This window comes from Drosophila mojavensis, unplaced genomic scaffold (genome assembly GCF_018153725.1).
Source record: "Drosophila mojavensis isolate 15081-1352.22 unplaced genomic scaffold, ASM1815372v1 contig_151, whole genome shotgun sequence".
In the NCBI taxonomy this organism is placed as follows: Eukaryota; Metazoa; Arthropoda; class Insecta; order Diptera; family Drosophilidae; genus Drosophila; species Drosophila mojavensis.
This window is the reverse complement of record NW_025318684.1, coordinates 1,572,245-1,587,168: the sequence shown is the minus strand read 5'-3', so window position 1 is coordinate 1,587,168 and position 14,924 is coordinate 1,572,245. Positions and strand designations below refer to the sequence as shown.

General features: G+C 38.4%; 1 protein-coding gene across 6 annotated transcripts in view; it reads right to left on the bottom strand.

Moving 5' to 3' along the window:
* Positions 1-14,924, bottom strand: part of LOC6585847 (fibulin-1) — a 157,017-nt gene that overhangs the window by 138,073 nt on the left and 4,020 nt on the right. For all 6 annotated transcript variants that reach the window (XM_044007155.1, XM_044007158.1, XM_044007157.1 and 3 more), the window contains exons 2-4: positions 11,771-12,043; positions 11,462-11,704; positions 10,960-11,289 (exon numbers count right to left, since the gene is read on the bottom strand). In XM_044007155.1, coding sequence (XP_043863090.1) covers positions 10,960-11,289; positions 11,462-11,704; positions 11,771-12,043 — 846 coding nt within the window. The remainder of the gene's footprint in view (positions 1-10,959; positions 11,290-11,461; positions 11,705-11,770; positions 12,044-14,924) is intronic.

Here is a 14,924-nt window from a genome sequence, read left to right as displayed (position 1 = left end):
CAGATTTCCAATTCCTAATCTTAATTCTTTGCTAGATAAACTGGGTAGATCACAATATTTTACAACCCTCGACTTAGGGAAAGGCTTTCATCAAATTCTCGTTAAAGAGGAGGACAGACCAAAGACAGCATTTTCAACACCGTCAGGTCACTACGAGTTCATCAGAATGCCGTTCGGACTCAAAAATGCTCCATCGACATTCCAGAGACTTATGAACGAAGTCTTGAAAGATTATATTGGCGAAAATTGCGTCGTCTACATGGACGACATACTAATCTTCAGCACATCCCTTCAAGAACATATGACCACATTAAGAAAAATTCAAAACTTTAAAAGATGCCAATTTAAAAATCCAAGTAGATAAATGTGACTTTTTAAAGAAAGAAACGCAATTCCTTGGTCATATCTTGACCACTCACGGCATCAAACCGAACCCAGATAAAGTAAACATTATTCAGAACTTAAAATTACCCCGAACTGCAAAGCAGATCAAGTCGTTCCTAGGAATGACAGGGTTTTATAGAAAATTCGTTAAGGACTATGCAAAAATAGCATTCCCTATGTCAAGATATCTGAAGAAAAACATGACAATCAACACCGACGACCCAAGCTACATAGCAGCATTTGAAAAGTTGAAAACATTAGTTACAAATAGTCCAGTCCTACGATACCAAAATTTTTCTAAAAAGTTCACTATCACTTCAGATGCCAGCAATTTCGCGGTGGGAGCAGTCCTCTCTCAAGAAAGTCACCCAATCGCATACGCATCCCGAACGTTAAATCAGCACGAATGTAACTATTCAACCATAGAGAAAGAGCTCCTAGCCATAGTGTGGGCCGTAAAATACTTTCGACAATATGTTTATGGTAGAGAATTCAACCTCGAGAGCGTTCACCAACCATTAAAATGGCTGATGGCTAAATATAAAGGCAAAGACAGCCCAAGATTGCAGAGATGGCCATGGGAGAGTACAACTTCCACATAGAATATATAAAAGGGAAATGTAATAACATCGATGACTTTTTGAGTAGGATTAGAGAGGACGAAATAAATCTAATGGAAGTTGAATCCACGAATGATGAAGACAACAATCCCTAGCAGCTCAAACGATTCATTCTAAAGAAGAGGATCAGGGTTTCGACATGTCTATACTAGAAACAGCAGTTAGAAAGGAAAATCGAAACCACCGTACAGGTGTTCGACAAAAAGAGAATTTACATTAGCAAGAAAGACATAGAAGACAACCAAGCAATAAACATCCTCCGACGAGAAATAACAACAGGAAAAATAGGAGTTTATTCACACCTAAGTGACCATGAGTTCTACCAATTACAAAAAATAATAAACTTCCAACCCAAAAGTAAAATTTGTAAAGTGCACTAGGTTCGTTAGGGATATCGAGTCTGAAGATGAACCGCATACTCAAATAGCCTTATTTCACAAAAACAAGAGTGGCCATTGCGGGATAGTTGCCACTTATCAGAAGCTTAAACTCGAAATATACCACCCTAACCTTAAAACCCATATTCATAGTATAATCAATAACTGTGATGTTTGTAATGGTGGGAAATATGACAGAAAACCTATGAAGAACAATGTTTATTTTACAGAAACACCAAAAACTTGCAATGAAATAGTACACGTAGATACATACGTTAACTCAAAACAATCCTTTATATTATTCATCGACAAATTCTCAAAACACGCCACTTGCTTCCCACTTAACGAAGAAATAGCGTCACAATCGTAGAACACATTCAACAATTCTTGTCAATAAAAGGGAAGGTCCATAAATTTGTCTTCGACAACAAATTTAATAGTCTTAATGTCAGAGAGTTTCTAGAAAATGAAGGTATAGAATACCACACAACTAAACCAAACAGTCACACTGGCAATAGCGACGTCGAAAGACTTAATAACACACTAACAGAAAAAATCCGCACACTAAACATAGAAGAGAAAAGACCAATAACCGAACAAATGGCTAGAGCTGTATACTTTTACAATAACACATACCACACCACCACGAAATTCACGCCTTTCGAAGTACAGAATCACAAAGTAGATCACTTGAAATTGTACGAAAAAATGTCAGCAGAAAAATCCAGAAAAATAGCGAAACTAAATGATAAAAGGGAAACCTACATAGAGAATAGGACAGAGGGATTTATTAAGAATTATAAAAACCTAAGACATAAAGAAGAACCCAAATTCAGAAAAGCAAATTTACAAAATATCTCGTTAACGTTATAGGGAAAACTCAGAAATGGCTCACCGGCCTCATGGACGATGACGATAGGGAAATTATTATGAATCATCTCCTTAACAATCAAGAAAACGAACATAATATAATAAAAAACATTAACGAACAAGTAAAAATAAACAATGACCTTCACTTTAAAAGAAGTAATACTAGACGACAGGGAAAAATAACCAACACTCTTAACAGCATAGAAACATTCAATAATATTAAAACAGACATAATGTATCACGACCAATTACTAAAACTTCAATTTTTGCACGATAAAGTCGACACCATCTTAGACATAATAGCGTCAGCTAAATACAACCTCTTTCATCCTTCTATACTAACAAACGAAGAATTCACACTTTACAACATAGACTTCTACAAAATTAAATTAATCCGCATGGGAGTCATGACTCACGAAAATAATATAATCATTGCAATCATTGCATTGATAACCCCACTAACAAACCAGAAAAATAAAAGAATCGACATGAGTCCCGAAAGGGTGGTAAAAATCCAAAACAAAACTTACACATACGAAGAACACAAAACAATAAATGAACTAAAATTAAGTTCTAACTGTATCATTAAGAAAAATTGTACAATGATAGAAGACGTAGAGTTTAAGATGCAATTAATAAATGAAGGCACATTACTAATAAGCAACACAGAAAATAAGATAATTCAATATAATTGTAATGAATCCACCAATAATGAAATATTAAAAGGTAACTTCCTCGTAGAATTTACAAATTGTACAATCTTCATTGACCAAACTTACTATAAAAACAAGTAAGAAGACTCTAGTCGAGACTGCTCGACTAGGAGATACCCTAAACCCTCTAATCTGATATTCTAATCACTCTGCACTTCATTTCGGCACACATACATACAAACGAACATATTAGAACGCGATCTGCTAACTGCACAGTAAGCAGAGACTGCGCTTGGGCTGCGCTACAGTGTGCGCAACATTATAAGAATTTATTTGTTGTCATTTCTAGACGTACAATCTTAATGAAACTTTTAGAACATAATCATATTGTTCAAATTTATGTCCGTCCGGACGTACGGACAGACAGACGGTCAGGGCCAAATCGACTCAGCTCGTCGCCCTGATCAAGAATATATATACTTTGTGGGGTCTGCCACGCCTCCTTCTGTCTGTTACATACTTTTAACAAAACCATTATACTCTGATTTCCCATTTTGAATGGGTTCAGGGTATAACAAGTAAGAAAGCTCTAGTCGAGACTACTCGACTACGAGATCCCCTGAACCCTTGGAGTAATAGCTATTTCAATAATTTTTCGCGTCTTTCAGCTTACACAAGAAACACGCACACACACACACACACACACACACGCACGCACGCACACACAGGCATACATAAACACACATACGTACACACACATACACACACATACACACACACACACACACATACACAGATACACAAACAATTACATACATATACACACACAAGCAAAAACACGCATGGGCGGCAGTGACCGCTTACTATGAGAATTTAATTGCTTAATAACTTTTTTTGTGGACGTACGATCTTCAGATTATGATTATAACATGGATATGCATGTAATTGCCAAAGCACAAGTCTCTAGTATTTGAAATACGCTTTTTACAAAAGTGAGGGTGAGGGGGTGAATTTAAGGGTGAGGGGTAAATTTTAACAAAAACCGAAATTGTATAAATTGCATATAAGCATACATTAAAAATTTGAAGACTCTAGCAATAAAGGTGTAGAGATATAATTTTATAACTGGTTTTCGATATGGGTTTTTATCGATAAAAAAAGATCGGGATGAGTTATCGGTTTTTAATGATAAACTTGATATGCGCGCTGTAATTACGGACATTATAAAAAAAATTTTAAGTCTCTAGCTCTTATATCTTCTGAAATCGACGCGTTCATACATACGGACAGACGGACAGACGGACGGACGGACAGACGGATAGACAGACGGACAGGGCCAAATCAACTCAGCTCGTCGCCCTGATCAAGAATATATATACTTTGTGGGGTCTGCCACGCCTCCTTCTGCCTGTTACATACATTTCAACAAAACCATTATACCCTGATTTCCCATTGAAAATGGGTTCAGGGTATAAAAATACGTTATTGTCCTTATAGATGCCTTTACAAAGTTTGTTTACTTTTATCATGCTCTAAATTTGGATTCAGAAAGTTGTATTAAGGCTGTCAAATCAGCCTTGTCCTTATTTGGGCTACCTACTCGAATTATAGTAGATCAAGGGCGCAGTTTCACAAGTAAAAGTTTTCGCGAATTCTGTTCCTCACAAGGAATAAATTTGCATTTGATTGCTACTGGTACCAGTAGAGCAAACTGCCAGGTAGAACGCATCATGAGTACTCTGAAAACTATGTTGACTGCAGTCGAAACCAGTCAGAGATCATGGCAACATCCGCTGGCCGAAGTGCAGCTTGTTATGAACTGTACGATTAATCGTGTGACTAAGTTTAGTGCACTAGAATTATTAACTGGAACAGAAGCCCGTCCTTTCGGTTGGTTGCCAATAAACGGGGAAGGTGATGAGGAAGTAGATAAAGAGAAGTTAAGAAGGAAGGCTAGGAAGAATATGGAATTTCAAGCATGATACGACAATAATAGGTTTGACAAAAATAAAGCTAAAATTGTAAATTTCAACGTGGGTGATCACGTTTTGCCGAAAAACGAAGAGCGTCATCAAACTAAACTTAATCCAAAATTTAAAGACCTCTTCAAAGTAGTTGAGGTGTTACCGGGAGATAGATATTTACTAAGATATTTAACATGCAATCGAAGGTACAGATATTCTCATGAATATCTAAGGGCAATACAAAATAACCAAATTGATGAGTTAAGTAAAGAAAGAGACACTTCAATTGAAGTTGAATCTGAGAGTCAATAAAGAAGTTGAAGATCGCCCCATATCAGAAGGACTTGTTATGGCGGGGGTCGTATACACAAAAGATAAATTTATAGCTACTTTGTTAAGAAAAAAAAAAAAACAAGTAAGAAAGCTCTAGTCAAGACTGCTCGACTACGAGATCCCCTGAACCCTTGGAGCAATAGATATTTCAATAATTTTTCGCGTCTTTCAGCTTACACAAGAAACACGCACACACACACACACACACACACACACACGCACACACAGGCATACATACACACACATACGTACACACACATACACACACACACACACACACACATATATACACAAACAATTACATACATATACACACACAAGCATAAACACGCATGGGCGGCAGTGACCGCTTACTATGAGAACTTAATTGCTTAATAACTTTTTTTGTGGACGTACGATCTTCATGAAACTTTCAGATTATGATTATAACATGAATATGCATGTAATTGCCTCTCTATTATTTGTACAAAAGTGAGGGCGAGGGGGTGAATTTAGAGGTGGGGGTACATTTTAACAAAAACCGAAATTGTATAAATTGCATATAAGCATACATTAAAAATTTTGAGACTTTAGCAATAAAGGTGTAGAAGATATAATTTCATAACTGGGTTTCGATAAGGTTTTTTGTCGATAAAAAAAGATCGGGATGAGTTATCGATTTTTAATGATAAACTTGATATGCGCGCTGTAATTACGGACATTTTAAAAAAAATTTGAAGTGTCTAGCTCTTATATCTTCTGAAATCGACGCGTTCATACATACGGACAGACGGACAGACGGACGGACGGACAGACGGATAGACAGACGGACAGGGCCAAATCAACTCAGCTCGTCGCCCTGATCAAGAATATATATACTTTGTGGGTCTGCCACGCCTCCTTCTACCTGTTACATACATTTCAACAAAACCATTATACCCTGATTTCCCATTGAAAATGGGTTCAGGGTATAAAAACTAAAATAAATAAATAAACGAAAGTAAGAGAGAGACCAGATGATTGTGGAACCACCCTCACCTAAGTAGGTCTTACACCAAAAAGGATCCTGAGGGTTTCCAAGCCATATAAAATAATAAAAACTGTTTGCCGGTTCGGTAACAAAAGATAATACAATTAGTAATTGGTAATTCAAGTAATTATATAACAGACAACGCAATAACACACGTAGTAAAACACATAACACACGTAATTCAATACAATTAGTAATTCAATGAAATAATATATTTTATATAACTTGTAACAAAAGATAATACAACTAGTAATTCAGTAATTCTATAACAGACAACGCAATAACACACGTGGTAATACACACACGTAATTCAATACAATTAGTAATTCAATGAAATAATATAAAAGAAACAATCAAATTAAGACTAAGGACAAAAAAGATTTGCAAAAGACGAAGTAAAGGAAAACCGCAATGTGACAATCTTCATAAATGCACATTTTAGTTAATTAAATTGTAATAATCCTCTTTTAACTTCCTTAACTTCCTTAGCACCCATAGCATTTTACATGTGGTATATCCTTCCTAGCTTCGATCATTCATGGTAATAGGGATTTCCGAGATGCCAGAGGGAATGAAATAAATGCGCTTACAATGTTGGATGTATTGTCATATCCACAAATGAATACTAAATGTATGGAACTATGAATGCTTTGAAGGTGGATTTCTTTATGCTAATTTATGGACTCTGGAACTATCGACTATGGATAATAGATTTATATTGGATAATTGGGCAATTTATATTGGATGAATATCATTATAATGTACATATGCACCCTGATCTGCGGGACGCAGATATGTAGATGGGGAAGAGTTAAGACCATTGACAATCTAAGGAGGCTGGAGAGTCCAGTCAGACATTCAAAGGGAAAACCTAACCAGTTGAACAGATTTAGTTCAGTTTATATTCGGACTAGAGAGAGTTTAGACCTATTGTTCCAAATTATATAAAATATATTATTTCATTGAACACAAAGTTGTTATATATTCACAAGAACCCAACACAGCGTCCCCAATCACTAGTACTCTAGTGTGGGAGCGCTTAACTTATATAATTTGTGGGGTCTGCCACGCCTCCTTCTGCCTGTTGCATACATTTCAACAAAACCATTATACCCTGATTTCTCATTGAAAATGGGTTCAGGGTATAACAAGTAAGAAAGCTCTAGTCGAGATTTCTCGACTACGAGATCCCCTGAACCCTTCGAGCAATAGCTATTTCAATCATTCTTCGCGTCTTTCTGCTTACACAAGACAAACGCACACACATACACAAAACACATACACGCACACACACACACACACACACACATACACAAATACATATACACACGCATAAAAACACATGGGCTGCAGTATGCGCTTACTATGAGAACTGAATTGTTTAATAAATTTTTTGTGGACATACGATCTTCATAAAACTTAGAGATCATGATTATAACATAGATATGCATGCATTTGTCAAAACATATGTATGTAGTATTTGAAATACGACGATCCGACAGCTGCACCTGTTTACCTGCGTATAGTCTTTTAACTACTAACTTATATGCCCTGCCCCAAGGGTCATATTCGGCTGAGTCGCACAACTCTAGAAAGCATTCTCTTTTGCTTGCCCGAATGGCCTTCTTCAACTGTCTTCTGGCTGCCTGGTAAGCTAATTGTTTTTCGAAAAACGTAGACCTACCCCGAGCCCGTTGACAGCTTCTTCTCGCCTGGATGCATTTGCGTCGAAGGTCACCTATTTGTGCACTCCACCAATACATAGGCTCTTGTTGTCGCGTAAACTGCTTGCGGCGTAACATGCTGTTATTGCAGGCACTCTGTATTTGGGCCACCATTTGGCATGCTCTGGCCTCAGCATTACCAATGGTGGCTCACCTATTGTGAACAGAAGTGCCGTATGATCGCTGCCCGTATAGCTATCGCAGTGGCTCCATGTTGCTTCCCGAACGAGGGATCAAGTGACAAAAGTAATGTCAATTACATATCCGTATCCAGCCCGACTGAAGGTGAACTCGTCGCCAGAGCAGTGCAACATCTAGTGTCGCGAAAATCTCCAGTAAGATACGGCCTCTGGCATTTGTTGTGTGGCTACCCCATTCTTACGCCCAACATTCGTTGTATTGCCACTTACACACAACACCGCTTTGCCATTAGCATCTGTTGCCCATGTCCTAGGGCAGCTGGTTCTACAGTGGTGAGGCTCACTGAGAAATGCTACGTCTATACATTTTTCCTTATAGTCTGCTCTAGAAGCTCTTGGGCAGCAAGATCATCATTTCATTTTACGCGCAGCCTCACGGTAGGATGGGCACTTGAAGCTGCCTGCTGAGTGGTCCGTCTGCTTTACACCTTTCCGGACGCAGAGGCTACATTTTGGTGGCTTGGTGCATGCTTTTGCACTGTGACCCATCTCTCCACACCTGAAACAGGCACCCTTTAGGTCACAGTCGATGCCGCAGTTTGCTGCAATATGTTCATAATCGAGGCACTTGAAACAGCGTTTAGGCTGGTCCACGGCTCGGATACAACATAATTTTGTACAGTTTGAGCAGAGCTATCCTTCAACTCCACCCTAATGGGCTCAAAGGTCTCCTCTTTGCTGGCTAGCTCATCTAGGTCGTGAATCGCAATTTGAGCCGATTCGGTAAGTGTTTTAACTACCGCTCGGTCACCCAAGGCGTTGCCTACAGCTTCGTGAAGGGCCTCAGCGGTATGCTCCGGCTTTCTGCTCAGTTGCAACAAAAGGTCCCCCTTAGCTGTCTTCCTAATGTCTGGAACGTCGCTGCTCAGATGCTTCAAATTTGGGTCGCTCTTGACTACACGAAGCATGTCCGCGTAGCTGCAACCACCTACGCCTGAAATCGCAATCGCGTCTGTCCTGGAACGTTTTTGCATAGGCTTTCGTCCTTTAACGACTGTCCAGCTGCCAGCTCCTCTTTCATTAGTGCATTAATACGACGCTGACCCCCGAATAAGGCAGACAAGCCATCTAAGGTAACTCCTATTTGAGCTAACGCTTCTTTTAGTAATTTGGGTGCCTGGCACTCAACCATTGGGGGCTGACTGGATGTCAACGGCTGCGGCAACGCCCTCTGTTGTTGCTGCGACGATCGCTGCAACAAGGAACGGCGCGCGAAAGCTTACAGCTCATCCTCCATCATGGTATCCATTTTGCTCCGACTACCACGGCGTGAAGCCTGTAGTGGGCAATGGCTACTAATATAATTAGAGTTTAGAGATCGCAGTAACTTAAACTCAACTTAACTACAGCGAGAGCCCGAAAGTATGCACTACTTTTAGTACCTGCCACCTCACACCAGCAGCTAGGTAGTTGTCTTTGCTAAGACTTAGCAACTCACCAAAGTTAGTGAGCAGCTGATTGTCCGCTGCAATTTCCAGCACTACTAACAGCTGTTAGAGTGAATGCACCTGATTTTTGTATTATTTGCACAAGTGTGACGCCTAAAGTGACAAATCTTTTCGCGCTTAAAAAAAAAGAAAGGGAAAGAGTAAAGCCCTGACGTCAAAACAGTGACGATATTGCCTCCATCTCTTGCACCACCGGATTCTTCCAATGGGGTACTCCGCGAGACCGCCGCGAAGTAAGTCTTTGATGCGTCGCGCCCACAGCAAACACGTTGTCTACAGTTCTTTCCACTTTCACAGGAAAAACACAGATCAAGCTATTGTCCACGATGGATCACGATGACGTCGACCGTACTCCAATAAAACGCGTGACTATCTCCTCCGTGTGTGTGTGTATGCGTGTGCGTGTGTGTGTGTGTGTCTTGTGTAAACAGAAAGATGCGAAGAATGATTGAAATAGCTATTGCTCGAAGAGTTCAGGGGATCTCCTACTCGTGCAGTCTCGACTAGAGTCTTCTTACTTGTTATACCCTGAACCCATTTTCAATGGGAAATCAGGGTATAATGGTTTTGTTGAAATGTATGTAACAGGCAGAAGGAGGCGTGGCAGACCCTACAAAATATATATATTATTGATCGGGCTGACAAGCTGTCTGTCAGTCCGTCTGTCTGTCCGTATGCATGAACGCGTCGATTTCAGAAGATATAAGAGCTAGAGACTGGAATTTATCCGTATGTACAGCGCGAATATCGAGTTTATCACTAAAAATCGATAACTCATCCCGTTATTTTTGATCGATAAAAATACTTATCGAAAATCAGTTATAAAATTATATCTCTTACATCTTTAAAGCTAGAGTCAAAATTTTAAATGTATACTCATATGCATTTTATACAATTTCGGTTTTTGTTAAAGTTTTCCCCCTACCCTTACATTCACTCCCTCTCCCACATATTTGTAAAAGGCGTATTTCAAATACTTAAGACTTGTGCTTTGGCAAATACATGCATATCTATGTTATAATCATAATCTCTAAGTTTTATGAAGATTTTTTTTTATGAAGCGCATACTTCAGCCCATGCGTGTTTATGAGTGAGTGCTTTATGTATGTATGTGTGTGTGTATACGTGTGTGTGTGTATGCGGGTGCTTGTGCGTGTTTCTTGTGTTGCAGAAAGACGCGAAAACTGTTTGAAATAGCTACTGCTCGAAGGATTCAGGGAATCTCGTAGTCGAGCAGTCTCGACTAGAGCTTTCTTACTCGTTTAATATGAGTATGCTAATGTATATGTATGGACATACGCTTAAAATTTAAGGTGTCTTCATTTTAACGTAGCTGTAATCATATTTTTGTTCTCGAACTTAGAGCTTATTACCTACCTTCGCATTCATCTGACTTCACATTGTATAAATAGCCTGCTGGGCAATTCTTAGCCTTTATGTTGAGACAGTGATATCCTCCGATTGTATTGTGACAATATTGCGATGTTTTGCAGTCATGTAGTTGCTCTTGACACTCATCGATGTCTACACATTTACCTTGATTACCATCCAAAACGTAGCCACTGGGACAAATATTGTTTTTATCCGCATAACAGGTAACATTATTGTCGTTCAATTTATACCCGGGGTGACAGCTGCACCTGTACGCATCGTATGTGTTTATACATACTTGCTCACAAAGATTGGGTATTTTTCCACAGATATCATCTATTAGACATATATAATTTAACTATTATTATTATTATTATTATTATTATTATTATTATTATTATTATTATTATTATTGTTATTATTATTATATATAATTATAATTATCATTATATAATTATTATTATTATTATTATTATTATTATTTATTTAATATTTCGAATATTCTTACCATCACCGGATAGGACTATTGTTCCATCAACAGTTTCGCGGCTCTCAACAATTTCCTCCTCTCGTTCATCATGATCTGTATATAATACGAGTTTATTTTTTCCCTCCAACCCCGACTCCGATTCCAACTCAGAATTTGAGAAGCCGTCATCAGAGCAGCATAACCGATATGAATCGATATTCAAAAGAAACGAAAACAATGGATCCGTACACTTTTGTTGACTAGCCTTAACAGCTAAACCAACTGGAAAGCCCATTACATTAATGAGTACGTTTTAGAGATATATGTACGTAATCTTTTCAAGAATACCTTGACAAGCTCGGCAGCAATTTGTATACGAGGTTGACGTCAAATTAAAGCCTTTATTACACGAAGCACCCTCCAATGCAGCCAAACGACCGAGCTCACAATTCTGACGGTCCAACTCTTTTGAACAGCAAACGCCAAATGTCGAGGAGCACAATCCAAGCCAAAGATTAGATATATTTACTATAGTTGAATCCATTTTATCGCATACACTTGTGGTACGAGCATTACGCAAGCCACTTATACAACATTTTCGAATATAGTCAGCGATTTGTTCTTCAAAATGACATGAAACCAAATACAGTCAATTAATATCAGTTAATTGCTATCGATTAAAAACACTATTGAAGATCAAAAATAAATTTATTTCTCCTATACCTTTAACGCTAGAGTCTCTAAATATTAAATGTATGCTTATATGAAATTTATACAATTTCGGTTTTGGTTGAAATTTACCCCACCCCTAAGTCACCATATTATAATCATAATCTGAAAATTTCATGAAGATCGTATGTTTACAAGAAAAGGTTTTAAACAATTGAATTCCCATAGTAAGCACACACTGCAGACTATACGTGCTTAGGCGTGGGTGCTTGTGTGTGTGTATGTGTGTGTCTGTGTGTGTGTGTGTATGCATGTGTGTGTATGCATGTGTGTGTATGCGTGTGTATGCGTGTGTGTGCGTGAGTGTGTGCGTGTTTCTTGGGTGAGCAGAAATACGCGGAAAATGATTGAAATAGCTATTGTTCGAAGGGTTCAGGGGATATGGTAGTCAAGTAGTCTCGACTAGAGCTTTCTTACTTTTTTTATACCCTGAACCCATTTTCAATGGGAAATCAGGGTATAATGGTTTTGTTGAAGTGTATGTGACAGGCAGAAGGAGGCGTGGCAGACCCCATAAAGTATATATATTCTTGATCAGGGCGACGAGCTGAGTCCATTTGGCCCTGTCCGTCTGTCGGTCCGTATGTATGAACGCGTCGATTTCAGAAGATAAAAGAGCTAGAGACCTCATTATTTTTAACATGTCCGTATCTACAGCGCGGATATCGAGTTTATCACCAAAAATCGATAACGCATCCCGTTCTTTTTTTATCGATAAAAAACCATATCGAGAATCAGTTATAAAATTATATCTCCTACCTCTTTGGAACTACAGTCCAAATCCAAATTTTGAATGTATATTTATATGCATTTTATATAATTTCGGTTTTTGTTAAAAATTTACCTCCATGCGTGTGTGCGTGTTTCTCGTGTAAGCAGAAAGACGCGGAAAATGATTGAAATATCTATAGCTCGAAGGGTTCAGGGGTCGGTACGTAGATGTCCTTTCGTTTATTTGTGAAAAATATTGCCATTAGGAGAAATATTTAATAAAGAATTAGATGCTGATTGGAGGTTTTTAGTTATGTCTGGGGGCAGCCTGCCGAAATATTGACTGCTTTTTATTTATTTATTTATTTATTTAGTCGATGAAGCATTTCCTAAACGACGTAGGATCTACTTTCTAGATATCTTTGAACAATCTTTATGGTCGCACGAATTAGGCCGTCGTGCCAAACTGAGTCAAATGAGGCTTGATGTCCAGTAGTACCATTCCTGATGACATTGATCTAGCAAAATTATTTTTGATACTTTTTTTTAATCCTACAAAGGGGCTGAACAGTATTGTGTTCGCTTCTAAAGCCAAACTGATTACTTAGAAGAATATTATTAGAATCAATAAAATTAGTTCATTAATCTTTGATAATCTTCTCAAGGATTTTGCTGACTGCCGACAAAAGACTAAGAGGCCTATAGGAAGTGAGCAACTCGAATACCTTATTTTGTTTTAACAATTTTGGCACATTTTCAGACAGACGGAAAATAACATAGCTATAGGCATTTATTGACTATGCAAATAATTAAACTGATACCCTTCGGAGGTATGTTTAAAAATAGATTGTCAATTTTATCAATCCCTGGTGACTTCCTTTTTTTAAGCCTATTCAATATGCCTTCTATAACGTTGATGCCAAAAAGGTAGTCATTTAGTGGCCCTATAGCAAATTGTGCGACTGAGAGAATTAAGGCATCAACGGCGGCATTAGTTACCGGATCGCCGAACCCAGTAGATACCGTATGGTTTAGTTTAAAGGATTGAGCTAACGCCTCGGCCTTATCTTCGTCCGTCGAGGGACTGATGTTATTATTGACTAGAAATGGAATGTTGAGTGCTTCTTTTTAATAAATTTTGAGAGTTTCCAAAAAGGGGAATAACCTTTATCTAAGGCTGCAAGAGTAATATTCCAGGATTTATTTCTAAATTCTAGTATCGTTTTGGTGATCAGCTTATTTAGCCACCTTAGCCAGGTGCGCCGTCGTATGTTTCCACTCTTTATAAGACTAACAATGTTTTGCGGCAGTGGATTTAGGGGAAATTTCACTTTTTCACTTGGGATGCTAACATCTTTGGCTTCACGAAGGACCTCAGAAAAAATTTTAATCATGTGATCAACATCTTCTGTGCGGCACATTGTGTGAATTTAGGTGAGGAGCGAATTTTCGACGAAACGAAGTAAAACAAGTAAGAATGTTGCAGTCGGGCGTTACCGACTGCGGAATACTCATTCACATCCCATCAACAATATAGTAGATAAGTTTCGCTCTAATACTGTAGAATATACAGGGTTTTCCGATTTGCCACGCCCCTACTGGGCGCAGACACCTCATTTTTGGTCAGTTCTTAGAACGTGATAACGGTACCCTAACTGCAAATTTGAATGTTTACCCTCAAAAAATGTGAAAATTACAGGGTATTTTTCGATATGGCACGCCCCTAAAGAGGCGAAAAATTATTTTTGGGTCATAGATAGACGAGGTTACTGGTAACTTAACTCTCTAAATTTGAAGCTTTTAGCTATTATACTTTAGGAGATATCAACCTTTGCGGTTTTCCACGCACCCTGTGGGCGGACATATATCCGACAAAGCTTTTTGGTCTTGGGTGATCAGCCCGAATATAAAAAAAAATTTTAACACTTTATAAATCGGAGATATACACGAGTATGTGTTCCAAATTTCAAGTCTCTAGCTTCAATAGCGCCGAAATAGATTGCGTTCATACGGACAGACGGACAAACGGACGGACGGACAGCAAGACGGACATTGCACAAAG